The sequence below is a fragment of the Lichenostomus cassidix genome, chromosome Z, assembly GCF_008360975.1.
Source record: "Lichenostomus cassidix isolate B80296 chromosome Z, HeHo_3.0, whole genome shotgun sequence".
Lineage (NCBI taxonomy): Eukaryota > Metazoa > Chordata > Aves > Passeriformes > Meliphagidae > Lichenostomus > Lichenostomus cassidix.
In genome coordinates, this window is record NC_139511.1 from 14730824 (window position 1) to 14744940 (window position 14117).

Genomic DNA, 14117 nt, shown 5'->3' on the forward strand with positions numbered 1-14117 from the left:
AGGTATTAGACACGTATTTGTCAAGATCTCGAAAGACTAACAAGGATATATTGTTCTTCCTACAGACACTATTGAATTAATTTAAAATAAACCAAAGAATCATTCTCAATTAAAAGAAAATCAATATTGTATTGTTGCAGAAGTAAAACAAAACCCAAACCACCAAAACCCCCCCCAAAACCTGAAAACAAAACCACTGTGGTTGAAGTTTACTACTGAAAGTGTGCCATGGTTACAAAGTCAGTCCTTCTGGAAGTCAGTGTTTGACCTGCAAGCTTTCTGAAAAGCTGCACAGCTGCTGGACATTAAAGCTGATATTGCTTCCACATGCAGTTTCAGAATGTCCTACAGAGCAAATAGTTTCAAAATACAAACTATAATTTTGTTCTTTGCTGAATGAAAGTAAAGGATACTCTGTTATTACGGAGTATTTTACAGAAAAGCTTCAAAGAAATTGATCTCTAAATTAAAGCACACGTAAGGCTGATATTTGATGCCACGTACAGATACAACCTGAATTTCTTGTAAAAATTCTTAGCGATTAACATTGAAAAAGCTGAGGACCTCTGACAAAGGAATGTATCAGTGCCAGCACCCAAATTGTATCCTTTACTGCCCGTTACTGTGCAGGTGAAGCAGATGATTGGATTCAGGCAGCACTATGATTAATGACTTCCTTTCTGGATTTGGGACTGCCTATCAATCATGTCATTAGGAAGAATGTGCCCTGAGAGAGGCACACCTCAGCCAAGGAATAACTGCATCCATCTTAATCTGCATATGCACCCAGCCAGCAAGGTCAGGGTCACCATGATGAAAAACAATAATCTTCAATTCGACAAATTACTTTGCAAAGACAGACATTTCTTTTCTTCTCAGGACGTGTGTTTTTCAGAATCTAACGTGACTGTTTACAGCGCTGGTGCTACCAGAAAGTGAAGGTTATTTTAATGAATAGTAATACTTTCAGGCAGTACACAAGACAGGCAAAGAGTGTGACTGCCACTTTCTCATCCTTTCAATGAATTCTACAATTTTTGAAATATTCTTTAAAATTAATATATAATATTTAGACTTCCTATGTGAAAGAAATAAGGGAGTGTCTTTACAAACAAACTGTGAGTCTGCTGGTAAGATAAGACCTACTGAGAGATAGAAGAAACAATGGGAAGGATTTCCATAGGAATTCCACTGAATGACTTGCCCAAGGCTGTGTTAATAACCTACAAGAACAGAGACATAAGGAAAAGAAGAAAGAGGAGATGTGTATCAAGGGGTCTGCATTAGGGTGGATGTATATTTCACGGGGTCTGCATTAGGCATTCCAGGAAGTCTGTACCTCTTGAGTACCTCAGCCAGTGGGGTAAGAGAGAGGAACTTGTGGCCAGGAATTAGGATAAAAGAGTCTGCGTCCTGTCAGTTCCAGAGACCCCATGGGAAATGCCCATGACCTCTCCCTTTATTCATTAATGAAGTTACAGGCTCCTTTCTCTCCTTTTTGGACATAAACCTCTGGTGTCTGTGGATTAATTTTCCTGACACTGTGTAAGTAGCAGTCCTGACAACAATAACATTACACAAAATCAAGCAAGAATTTTACTTATAAAAACCCACTGCACTTCAAAGATATTTCTACAGCTGTGTAGGTGAGTCCCAAATAATTTTTTTTAATTTACAGGGTTTTCTTTCCTTCTCATGCTGTACCTATTAGAAGGCTGAATATGAATATAATATTCATATTCATATTTATGAATATGAATACAGATATGTATGTTCATACAGCTGCAGCAAAAAATCCTTTAATTATGAAGCAGTTACATAACACCAACTTAGATTTTCCAATATAGCAATGTTTGTTACAAACAAATCACATGAACATTATAAATCTCCTCTTGAAAGATTGCTTTTAGTGTAGTAATTAGTAGTAATTAAACATTTACTTAAACTGAATATTTGAATTTCAGTTTTAATACATTAGTTTTGTAATTTGCATTTATAATATTTTTCTCTACATTTCATATCTCAGCTATTTACAAACTGGATCATTTTTTTCCTAGATACTGACTTGTAATATTTGAAAAAAAAGGAGAAACAACATTCATATTAGATATTAGACTACTATTGCAGAAATGCAACAGAAGTCAAGGGAGTCAATTTCATAACTGCATGAAATAACTCCTCACCTGGAGAGCAGGTAATGTATCCTAAGCTTAAAATTACCAGGCCTACTCACAAGCTAGTTCTGTCTTTGGCTGACACTGCACACATACAGAAAATATTTTGCCTTGTTTACTTTCCACAGTCTGTTACCTAATGTACAATACAGCACTGTTGTGGTATTTTACAAAAGCAAGTACAGTACTGTATTAACTTAAAATTCTCAGCTTCAGAAGATGGGCAAATTAACTAAAGTTTTAGTTTTTAGGGGTTATCCACAATATTTTCTTCCTGCATTTGTATTTTTAAGAAGTACCTATTCTCTCTGTGACATTCGAAATTTAATTATACAACCATTGTGTTAAGCAGCAATTTACAAATTATATTTTTTTTTCCTACAACTCCTTCAGTTACTGGCATGTGGCTTCACTCTTTTAATCATTTAATCAGATCTTGTAAATTAGAATTAAATGAAAATGTAAAGATAACAAAGGTCAACGTCAACGAGCATTTGTGTGACATTATTACTGCTTACTGCTATTCACGTTAACTGACTACTCATAGAAACACGACACTTTTCCTTAAAGCACTGCAAGAAAGCCTGTTCACTGGTATCACTGATTCCAGCCTACAGTCACTGTATCCTTTGTTTACATGGACAAATCCTGACATGATAGCAATGACTGCAACCTTCAAGAATACTCATTGAAAAAACCAGCAATCTTACTTTCAGTATTTACAATTTAATTCAGCAAGTCATATTATTCCACTAAATCTAATATTGGAAAGTTGATGAATGATATTTTGACAGAATGATACATGACTGCAACATTAAAACAGACTGGACTAGGAACACATTGACATGTACACAACTCCTTGAAAAACCACAGTAAATATCTTAATGTCAAATCAGAAGGAAAAATTGGTAGAATTGGTAAAATTGGAAAATTTGAAACATTTTCTCTCTCAGAAGAGGACAGCAGGATATTCTTCTGTCCTGTTTTGATATATCCTATTTGCCTCAGGGTTTGATATGTTTTAGTAAGAAGCATGCTTACTTTTTATTCACAGATGAACACTGAAAGCTTTTCACAGTTCCTCTTAATTAATCAACACAGTATAATTAAATTATAAATATATTCAGTACCTCTTCACATTCTGAAAGATATAACAATGGATTTGTCCACATTGTTGGCTCATCATGAAAATATGAAATCTTGTAGTAGTATGAACACACTGTTCTGATGAAACAACCATGTCTTACTGTTTCAGCAATGAACTTAAGTTACAAACCCTTGATACAAAGCCATCAATATTACGGACTAATCCGTTTCATATAAGATCACTGTTCATCTCTCTTCCTCAAAATTGAGCAGAGGCCATAAACTTGCCAATAATACTAAAATAAAGAGCAAACAACAGCATTTGAAAAATACTGTGTTCTTACCAGTCTATGCTCAATTTTCTTGCCTTCAGCAATTGGCTTTCAATCCAGTTTGGTCTTTGCTGTTCAATGCTTTGTATAATCTTCTGGGTCACTTGCTTAGGACCACTCTTCTGTTTTCCCATAATACTTTCTAAGCACACACGAACTAAACTGAGTTTTTCTTTGCTCCATCTGTCAAGTGTTGCACCTGTTAAAAATTCTGCAGTATTTCCATCCTCAAATATCCGACATATAATTACAATCAAGTTCCAGACAAGCAGACCAGCTTTCTTCAATTCAGCAAAGTTTCTTGACATTTTTCTCTCAGCCAGAAAAAAGAAGTATTTAATTGGGGGAGGCAAACATGCAATCACTGTAGGTAACTTGCTGATTACAATAGATACTGCCTGAGCTGCAAGCCTTGTGAAGCCTTAAAAATAGAAAGATGATATGATTAACATTAACATTATAGTTCTAACAGTATGCTTCTGAATATTGTATGATAATTTTTAACTTTCTTTTGTACTGAAAATGGGTAAAAAGCTTAAGTATTCAACACTGTAGTTTCACTTCTATTATGCTTTCTGCACATAAATCCCACAAAATCTAAACAATTAGATGAATTAAAAGCAGAAAATTTAGAACTTAGACTGTGACTCTAAACAATTAGTCCTGCTGTGCACAGTCATTGCAGGATTAATGAAAAAGACAATACTGAGGTATTCCAAATGGCAAAACGTTGTTTTCAAAATTGTAATATTTTTTCAACTTCATGACTGAAGCATTGCACTATGTCAGAATATTACGTACATTTATAATCTCTAGTTTTTTATCAATCCTTTTCTATGTTCAAAACTACAAAACTTCAGTTTATCAACTTTCATATAAGCATCTACACTAGATAGCACTGCCTTTTAAAGATTCCAGATAATAAAAATAACTACAGAAAATGTGCTGCTCAAAACCCAAGACATATCTAAAATGAAAAAAATATAGCAAAAGGTGATCCACAACGTGGAGCTAAGTCAGGATTTAATAAAGCACCCAAACAACCCCCAAACAACTCAAGAAAACCCTGACTCATTGCACCTACATTCCAAATGCTTTTCTTTTACTAAAAAAAGAAGCCATATCTGTTCTAGATAACAGACATACAATTTAAATTGTCTTGAAGCCTGGAGTCTTACCTCTCAGCTTGCACATTGGCTCACATATAGCAATTAGCCTAACATAGCCATACAAGTTCTAGATTAAAATGAGAGTGCAGTGAAGATGTATGAAAAAACAGAATGGACTGATGCCCTGTCTTGGCCACAATCTACATACTCAAAACCACATGCCAGAATATACTACAGTATTGAAAACAATCAGGTAATATTTTGGTGGCAATAATTTATCATGAAATGTTTCCAAAAGTTGGCCTTCTGAACTGTGACCTGAAATTATGGATGCTTTAGGCATTGTGGGCTATGAAAAAATATACTAGAAATCAGCTTTACATCTAATCACCTTCAAAGCACCTCCTATTCTGTATATTATTTCTTTCTTTACTAACTGTTTCAACAACCAAGCAGTAGACTATTCCACAACAGTCTGAGTGCTTTTTTAATTCAAACATAAATTGCTGTGTTGTAAAGTTGGGATGAATGACAGTCCTAAATGAAAAGATGATAATGAAAACTAAAACTGGTTGCAGCTATTGAGGCTGAAGTATAGGCATTATTCGTTGCTCTGTTTTGAATCTCAGCTGACTACTGCCAGATGATAAATACATCTTCAGTATTATTATTATCAGTACTACAATACTGATTATTTTCAAAACCTTGTTTGTATATATACGGGGGTAAGCCCCAAGGAAGAATAACTGAATTTTAATGCAAAGTACTTGAAAAAACCCAACCACCACAGGATTTTTGGAAAAAAATTGTTTGTTGTCACACTACAACACTCACAAAAATCTAACTGCCCAGTTTTGGCATTAAAGGATTAAAAAGTTCTCATGACAAACTTATAGGGTGCATTGTACATATTGTGTACATACATATATACATACATATATATATATAAAATGTATAAATTTCACCTACATTTCCCAGATTCTTTTCTCTTCATTTCCCGAGGAGTGTAATTCCATTCCTTTGGAACAGTTTTCAGTAAACTTTCAGGAACTATTTGCTTGTGCTGGTATGTTCCATAGTTTTCTGTTGCCTCCCATGAATGCATCAAAGAAATTATCTGTTTCACTATACCCTTGACTGAATTAATCAAAGTCAACTTCAAGCATCTGATAACTTCTGGCTCCGACTCACCACAACTGGAAACTACAGAAGGAAGAATTATTAAATATTCAGTAAGTGTAGTCATTTGTGTAAATCTGTTTCAGAATGTGTTTTCAGAATTCTTATGAAAAAAATAACATTATTATTCATAATAAATTAGACCTATTGGTCTCTTATAAATTAAAGAAAGAGTATAACGCGAAACAATATAGCATCTTGGTATGATCTTAATGCAGTACTGACAAAAAAAATATTTATTTCCTTCATCCTCATTTCTCTGTTGATATAAAAATTCAATTTAAGATGATTGATGTCTTCCTTTTTATATGGAAAACATTTAATTACTTGTTAGGCATTAATGAGGCAAACAGATATACCTTTTTTTCCTACTTCCTTGTCTTGATAGTGTTAATGAAGTTGCATTTATTAGATACCCAAACTGTTACACTACAGACAGTAAAGGAAAAAAAATGGTACTTTGGAAACAAAAATACATACAAATAATAGTCATCAGCAGAAACACAGCATGTCATCAGAGATTGCATGTTCAACACACACCATCCTAAATACAGTTATTGACATTACAACAAGTATCAATCTTCTCCACATTCTTAAAACCACAGAAAACTGCAGTTTCTCCATTGTCATGGAGCTGCAATTGTCAGGCAGAGTGTTGCAGAGCATATCAGAGATATGTTTTGACATGTTAGATCCTTAGATCTTTTGCTCATACTTTTGCTTCCCTCTACTTTTTGCTGATCTAATGATATCCTTTCTGGAAGCCTCCATGGGCCATTTCTCTGTTTTTCTTCCTCTTACACCTTAAACTTCTACTTTTTGCAATCCCATTTTTCTCTGAGAAATACCTGAGCACTTTTATCATCATTGTTTTCTATTTTTTGACACTCATAATTTTATATCCCCTCTTGCATTTATTTCCCCTCCCATTTTCTTCCTCTTCTTTTGACCCCTCCCGCTTTTAATCCATAATTTGCAATATCATCCTTCCAAATCTTACCTCTCTTTTCTGGTTGACTACTTTTACCTTTGGGAATAGAGTTAGTTGCTCTAATTGTGAATCCCTCTCAATGGAAAATAAAGAGGCTGTTCACCTGCTGACCTCAAAGTCTATATGCTCATCAGATTACTTTTCCCTCAACAGGAGAAGTCCTTCCTACAATTTTTCCACTCTCCTTCCATGTTTCCTTACTTTTAAATCATGGCAAAGGTCTCAAGCTGTTAAATGCACAGAGGTGAAGAACCTCTATTGGTAGAGACCTACAAAAATATTCTGCTGCCATTCTGCTGATAAGACAGACACTGAAGATAATCAGACTCCTGGTCAATGACACTGCTCTGGAACCTCTGCATTTTTCAAAATTTTCATCATTCCTACCATGGCCTGATTGCACCAAACCCTTCAATAATAGTATAATTTTGGAGTAAGCTACATTATTTCACTGGATTTATTAAGGTAAAAATAATATTCACTATATGTCTGAAAACCAGCAAGATTTTACATCAGATTTGAAATGCTTATTAATAAATTAAATACCTGTCATACTGTATAAGCAATTCCACAACAGCTCTTTTTCCATGTAGGACTCAAAAGCAATGCCAAGAGATTTGGGCGATAAAGTGCAGTAAGACAATACTGTGAAGATTGTTTCAATCAGAGTAGGCTCTTTGTTATTTTCCTGTTCCAAGAGAGAACTCTGTGCCTCACAATTCAGTGCTTCATTTCCTTCAAAATAAATAAAAACATAGTTCCAGTAATTTCCAAGTAATTCAAGGTCTCTGGAATAGATAAGTATTAATCAAAACAAACTGCAAAGTGTATCTGAATAATATTTCAAACAGTAACACAGATACTGAAATGTGATCTTTCTCTGTATAATGACAGTTGACTATTCTTCTGAATTATGTGTAGCCAATAAAAAGACTCAAGCATGTTTTCAAACTATGGATTATGCCTATTTAATTCAAAATGAAGTCAGTATGTCATTCGAAATTGATTATTTACTGAATAGTAATCAGAACTAAACTGCAGAATCGTAGTTTAAAAACTATTACTGCTTAACTCCTCTTACGTACTTTTGGTCATGAAATAATAAAATCCCATTTAGATACAAAAAAATTAAGAAAAGTGGTATAATCCCCAAGCTGCATAATCCCCAAAATGTGCTGGCTTTGTTTTTCAGTGTAAGATGAAACTCCGAATAAAACAGTTCCACAAAACAAAATCTCACCCCAGCTAAGACACAGATTTTAAAGACAATTAGTGATTATCATAGAGTTCAGTGTTAATTTCTTACAAATATTTACAAATGTTTCGGATAATGACTATAAAGGAATCTCCCAGCTGAACAATAAGGATGTGTTTAAAACTCTTGGAATCAATGCAACTCAACAACTTTGACTTGTGCTAATATGGAAGACCTGAGCTTCCCACCTGTCTGTGGAATATGCTTCCAATGAAAACCATAAGAAATGACCCAGCCATGATCTCAATTAAATACTCCCAATTTAAATTTCTAGTTTGCAAAACCCATGGTTTCTGTAAAAATTATTTAGATAAAATTATACTTTAAAATGTCATTGCTTTCTCCCAGTTTGGCTTTCTTTGCCTTTAGCAACCTGTGGAGGAGAAAGATGGGAGAAGCTACATTTCTAGGTTGCATGTCTCTAGTGGTTCAAACAGCTTTTAAAATCTACCACAATGGAAAATTGTTGCTTTCAACACATCTTTGGATTACTTGAGAACTAAAAAAAAAAATCTTACTCTCTTCTGAATTCTTACAACCTAATTCATTACTGCAAATCATTCAGTCTAGGTAGTATTAAGCTACCTTAACAGAAAGAGAGGATGTAGGAAGCTGAAAGACATGATCACTGATTTCATAAACAATAAGCTGTGGCGTTTTTTTTCCCCAAGGTAGCAAACAGATCAGCACTAAGAGGGTTTTTAATCAGCTTTCTTTTTCCTGTGAGTTGAGTGAGCTGACATATATTGTTTTCAATGCCACATGCTTCTGAGTGAAGAATCAAATCGATTCCACCAGTTTGCTCAAACCAGGGATATGTATGTCAAAGAAATAACCATCAAAGTAGAAAAAGCAGTTCAAATGGTGAGATGAAAATTTGAATTGAACTTTGATTCTACTACTGTAAATATTTATTCTTAAAATTAACTGAATTCTAGAGAGGAGGTTTGCTAAGATTTCAAATACTATGTAAACTGTCTTTGCAGCACATGATGGAAAATTAGTTTGTTTAAAGCTGCTTATGACTTGAAATTAAGCCTAAATTCGTTTTATGACCATGCTGCATGTAAAGTTTGGGTCACAAGTTATTAATAACCTTTCAAATCAACTCAATACTAGCAAAAGATTTAGATAAAGAGACAGGAGCATAAAAGAATTTTGTAGAGGGGGCTATACATTCATCTTGTAATAACTACGATTTAATGCAAGTCTTGTGCTATTAAGTAAATGTCGCTGTTGAACTGATAGAGGAGTGGAAGAGTACATGAATCATGAGAGAATGCTGAATGACTAAATTTATTAATAAATAACAGATTTTTATATACACGTGAGAAGGCTATTCAGATTGGCTAACAATCATCCACCCCCTGGGATTGATTGGCCCAGGCATTTGAGCACCTGTTTTCCAAAAGCCACTCTCAGTAATATGAAGCTTATCTTATATTTAAAAAAATACAGTAGAGGAAGGGAAAAATTCCCGTGGGAAATAATCTGTGCTGTCACAAGTGAAGACCTTCATGAATCCAGTGGTAAACCATTCTGTGGCTAAACATAACAAGATATGTAAGTGTTCATCAGCTTTTTCTTGTTTTACTCTGAAGTAAATGTTGCCCTTGTTACAAGAACAACCTGAAAGCTCAAGTTAAAATGAGTTTTCTGACTGATAAGTGGACATGGATCATACAATCACAGAATCCTTTGGGTTCGGAGGGGCCTTAAAGGATAATGTCAGTTGAAAAGTTTAGCTAGCTGAACAGTATATATATAAATATTATATATATATAATATATAACCAGTATAGCTGGTTAAATAGTATGAATTAGGAGAATACAGAAAGACATGTAGATTTCTCTTGCCTCAGATTTTTTTCTTTTATGTTTATTAGCTCACCTGTCATAATACTAAATATTCATCTCAGTTTGAACTCCAATGAAGCCTCCTTGTTAATTATTACATACGTAATGTACAGAACTTATATGATAGGCATTATACTTACTGCCCAGTGATGCTTCCCTCTCTATATTTCTCTTTCTTTCACTGACTGCATTTATATAGCAAAAGCTAATCTGTGGAGGGAAGCTAAAGTTCCCAAAGGTAGCTCAAAGGATAAGCTTCATAATTTTAGCAGGACTTAAACTTCATACATAAATGTGTCTATATATTTATCTAGATACCTGCTAAAATTTAAAAAATCACCTCTTTGTTATTTCCACATAGCATAATGTTCTGTATGCACAAAAGACAGAGAAACATATTAAAATACTGTTGTTTTTAATAAATATCTTTATACGAAAATTATGCATCTATTGAATAACAGCTATGCCCTAACCAATCTCAATGAATCATTCTTCCTATGACAAAATAACGCACTAAACCTCTTGGGATACTACCACATATTTTAAAAATATAACTTCAGAAAGGCAGACTTACAAGTGCAATTTACCCATATTTCTTTCCTACTGATAGAAATACCACCCAGTAATTTGCCAACATTATCACTCATCCAGCACTTACCTGCTACTCATCTAGCCATAAAATTAATCTTGCTGAATTTAAAAAATCCTCTGTTACTGACTCTAGACTTCACTCTCCCTGGTGAATCCATACACAAGAGCCAAGCTTCAAAGAGTTACGCTGTCTTTTCTTGACCAAAAGAAGTAGTCAGAACTCAAATTCATACATTTTCTTCATTTAGGAAGAGGAATTGAAGATGGAGAGAATTATTTCTAATACAGGTCTTTATTTTGCAAAGAGCGTGAAACTTTTCCTTTCTTCATTGAATTTAAAGGTTTCTTTAAATCACAGCAGCTGATGAGGATATACAGAATGCAAAAAGGATATGCTGTATTTGTTTATAGAATCAAATCCTTCAGCAGGTACTCTGCAGTACACTACATCCTCAGTGCTTCTTCTGTCATTGACTTTTTTCTGTTTTTTTTACTGTATCTGACATGGTAGATCATTTTACTTTTCTTTCAGAGTTGCTCGTCTCCAATGACAACTAGAATCTATTGTAACTTTGAACATGGCTTTAGTTTGGCAGAAAGTATATTATTTTAAATTCCAAAGAGAAAGTTTACATCACAGATTCACAGAAGAGTCACAGCATATTCTGAGTTGGAAGGACCCACATCCCACATCATCAAATCCAGCTCCTAAGAAAACGGTCCATATGGGGATTGAACCCACAACCTTGTTGTTAATAGGACCATGCTCTAACCAACTGAGATAATCTCAGGGTCATATCAATTCTATCCTGAACAAAATACAGATCTTAAACCTACCCATTCAATTTAATACATTCCAAACAATAAAAACCCCTGTATTACCTGCTACCTGTGAATCCAATAAATCCTACATTTATGACAACTAAAAAACTCAAAATGGCAAAAAGGCTTTAACAACATCTACATCATCTGCCCATAAATTATTAACATATCAGCAAACTACTTCTGTAGCTATATGTTTATGTCACCAGTCCCCCAGCATTTTAATCTGATTGAACTCAACCTAGAATTTTTTCTCCCTAAACAAATTATTTTCAACTATCTGAGAAGAAGCTTCCATTAATGAATTTCTGAGTTAGTGACTTCTGTAAAACCCATCTTATCTATGGCCAATAGGAAAAAAAACATTGCTTTCAGAATATCTCCAGTACTGATTTTATGGGACAGTATGTAGAAGTTGAGACATTCTGGCAGTCAAAATTTGATGAGGCAACATTGAATTTAGTCCTATGGCCACATAAGCTCCCTTGTATTACTCCATGTATGGGGATCGATACTGAAAGGTTAACTTCTTAAAACTTACTCAGTTTAGAGCTCTACTGTAACAAGAAGTTCCTATCAGAAATTACTAAGTCTTTGAAAAGCTATCCATATGATCACATATCACAGAGTCTATCACACATGTATCAGAGACTATCTTCAGACTTTGTCAAGAAAAGGTAAGTGATTCGCAGTGGGACTCTGAAGTTGTAAAGGGTCCGGCGGGGTCCGGCCGCCTGGCCCCAACGAGCTCCGGGGCTTCGGGAGACCTCGGGGGCCTCACCTGGCCCAAGCTCTCAGCCCTCCCGGCTGTTCGGCTCTGTCCAGAGGCGGCTGCAGTCAGCCTCGGTGTTCCCAGGGTCGCTCCTTTGGAGCGGCGGGGACCACGCGGCGGAGGCGGGGGCCTGCCGGGCAGGAACGCCGTGGAGTCGCTGGTCGCTTCCCGTGATAAAGAGAGTGCTACGAGTTGAGAGTCGCCAGTGTGCAGTTTATTCAAGGAGAAGCGGCGCGGGGGAGGCACACTGGGGGCTCTCGGGTGGGGCGGTCCACGCAGCTGCCGGGCGCAGAACCCGGCGGGGCTGGGGTCGCGGCCACACCACACCGAGAGAACAAAGGGAAGGGTTTTTTAGGGGGAAATACGGGGTTTCCCGGGGAGGAACAGCAGGGGCGGAGCCAACGGGGCTCCGGGACAACATGAGGGACAAGCGGGGGAGCAAATGAAATATAAGTAGGGAGGGGATTACAAGCAACTCATGGGGAAAGCCCGGCAGCAGAACATTCTAGTGTGGGCAAGCAGCGGGGGCGGTGATAGGGGCGGGGAAGCAAACCTTAAACCAATAAACTTCGGAAAAACTTTCCAGGGGAGGGAGAGAGCGGTTTACGGCCCGGCCTCCTCCGAGTCCCAGGCGATGGCATCCTCGGCAGCGTCCCCGTGGATTACGCCGACCGCCGGCCTCGGGGACTCGGGATCCGCAGCATCGGGCCGCCGCACCCCTACACCTCCCCCTTCTTTACTAAATAAGGAGCGAATATGCTTAACTAAATATTTCTTAATCAATGCAAATGAAGCAGCAATTAAAGCAATAGCAAATAAAACAATAATGCAGTCTTTTAAAAGCGTGGCTCCCCATTCGGGCAGTCCCAGTCCTTTCAGTGCTTTGTGGGCCCATCCTCCGACGGTGGAAAGTGTGGAGTTCACAGCATGACGGACGCCATCCACGGTGCTTTCAAACCAGAGGCTGCTCTCGAAGGTGATGTTTCTTATCAAGGCGTCCATATCTTGCAGCCTCTGGTGGATGCTACGGCTCCTGGAGGATAGGTTGAAGCACCAGAGCCCCTCAAACTGTTGACAGCCATGTCCATGCGCAAGGAGCAAAAAATCAACGGATACACATTTGCTCCTTGTTCATGGCACGGGCTGAAGTCACCCAGACGTTGGAGCTAGGCTGCCTCACAACCCACAGTTGGACTGGGACGATGGTCAAGAGGAGGAGGAAAAGGTGCGCGAGGGTGACGGTGCGCATCTTGGCCACTGAATGTGGAGATAAACAAAACAGCATTAACATAAGAAACACGTGTTGGGGTAGGAGGAGGAGGGAGGACGGAAAGGCCATAGGGAAGAGGGGGAAGGAAAGTGGGAGGCTGGCTCAGGGAACTGCGGGATGGACTCTTGGTGACTCAGACGCTCTGCTTGCGAGTGTGGGATCGGAGGCGGCGAGGTGAGGAAGGTGGAGTCTCCGCCTTCTTCTTGCGGCGCCAGTGGGCCGATGTCACGTCCTTTGGCTCCGGTCTCGGGGAGAGTGGCCCTGCTTTTAGGAAAGGCTTGACAAATTTAGCTGGGACCCATCGTGGCCCTTCAGAGGTGGAGACGCAGCAATAGCCACGCCCCCAGATGATAAGTGGGAAGGGACCCACGATCTTTAGGGAGTCCGGTTCCTTGATCAGGACAAGGGGGCGCTCCTTCAGCTTGGCTCGCGTGTGGTTGGCAAAGTGGCGAACCACCGGGGGGTCTGGCTCCTTATCGGAGCAATTGAGAAAATTCAGAGTAAAAAGAGCCCTGGCGAGCCGATTTGCCGGGGTCTCTGTTTCTGGTCCCCCCTTTTGCTGCTGAAGCACCCTCTTGAGGGACCGATGGGCCCTTTCCACCAGGGCTTGACCCGTGGCTGAGTGGGGAATCCCGGTGGTGTGGGAAATGCCCCACTGGAGGAAAAATTTCCTCACTGGT

The 14117-nt window shown here is 37.8% G+C and overlaps 1 protein-coding gene across 7 annotated transcripts in view; it reads right to left on the reverse strand.

Moving 5' to 3' along the window:
- KIAA0825 (KIAA0825 ortholog) overlaps window positions 1-14117 on the reverse strand; it is a 245961-nt gene that overhangs the window by 120734 nt on the left and 111110 nt on the right. For all 7 annotated transcript variants that reach the window (XR_014846836.1, XM_085042658.1, XM_085042656.1 and 4 more), the window contains 3 exons: window positions 7418-7606; window positions 5671-5904; window positions 3605-4013 (listed from right to left, as the gene is read on the reverse strand). Coding sequence is in view for 6 of the 7 variants with exons in the window: in XM_085042658.1 (XP_084898784.1) it covers window positions 3605-4013; window positions 5671-5904; window positions 7418-7606 (832 nt within the window). In the remaining variant the exon portion in view is untranslated. The remainder of the gene's footprint in view (window positions 1-3604; window positions 4014-5670; window positions 5905-7417; window positions 7607-14117) is intronic.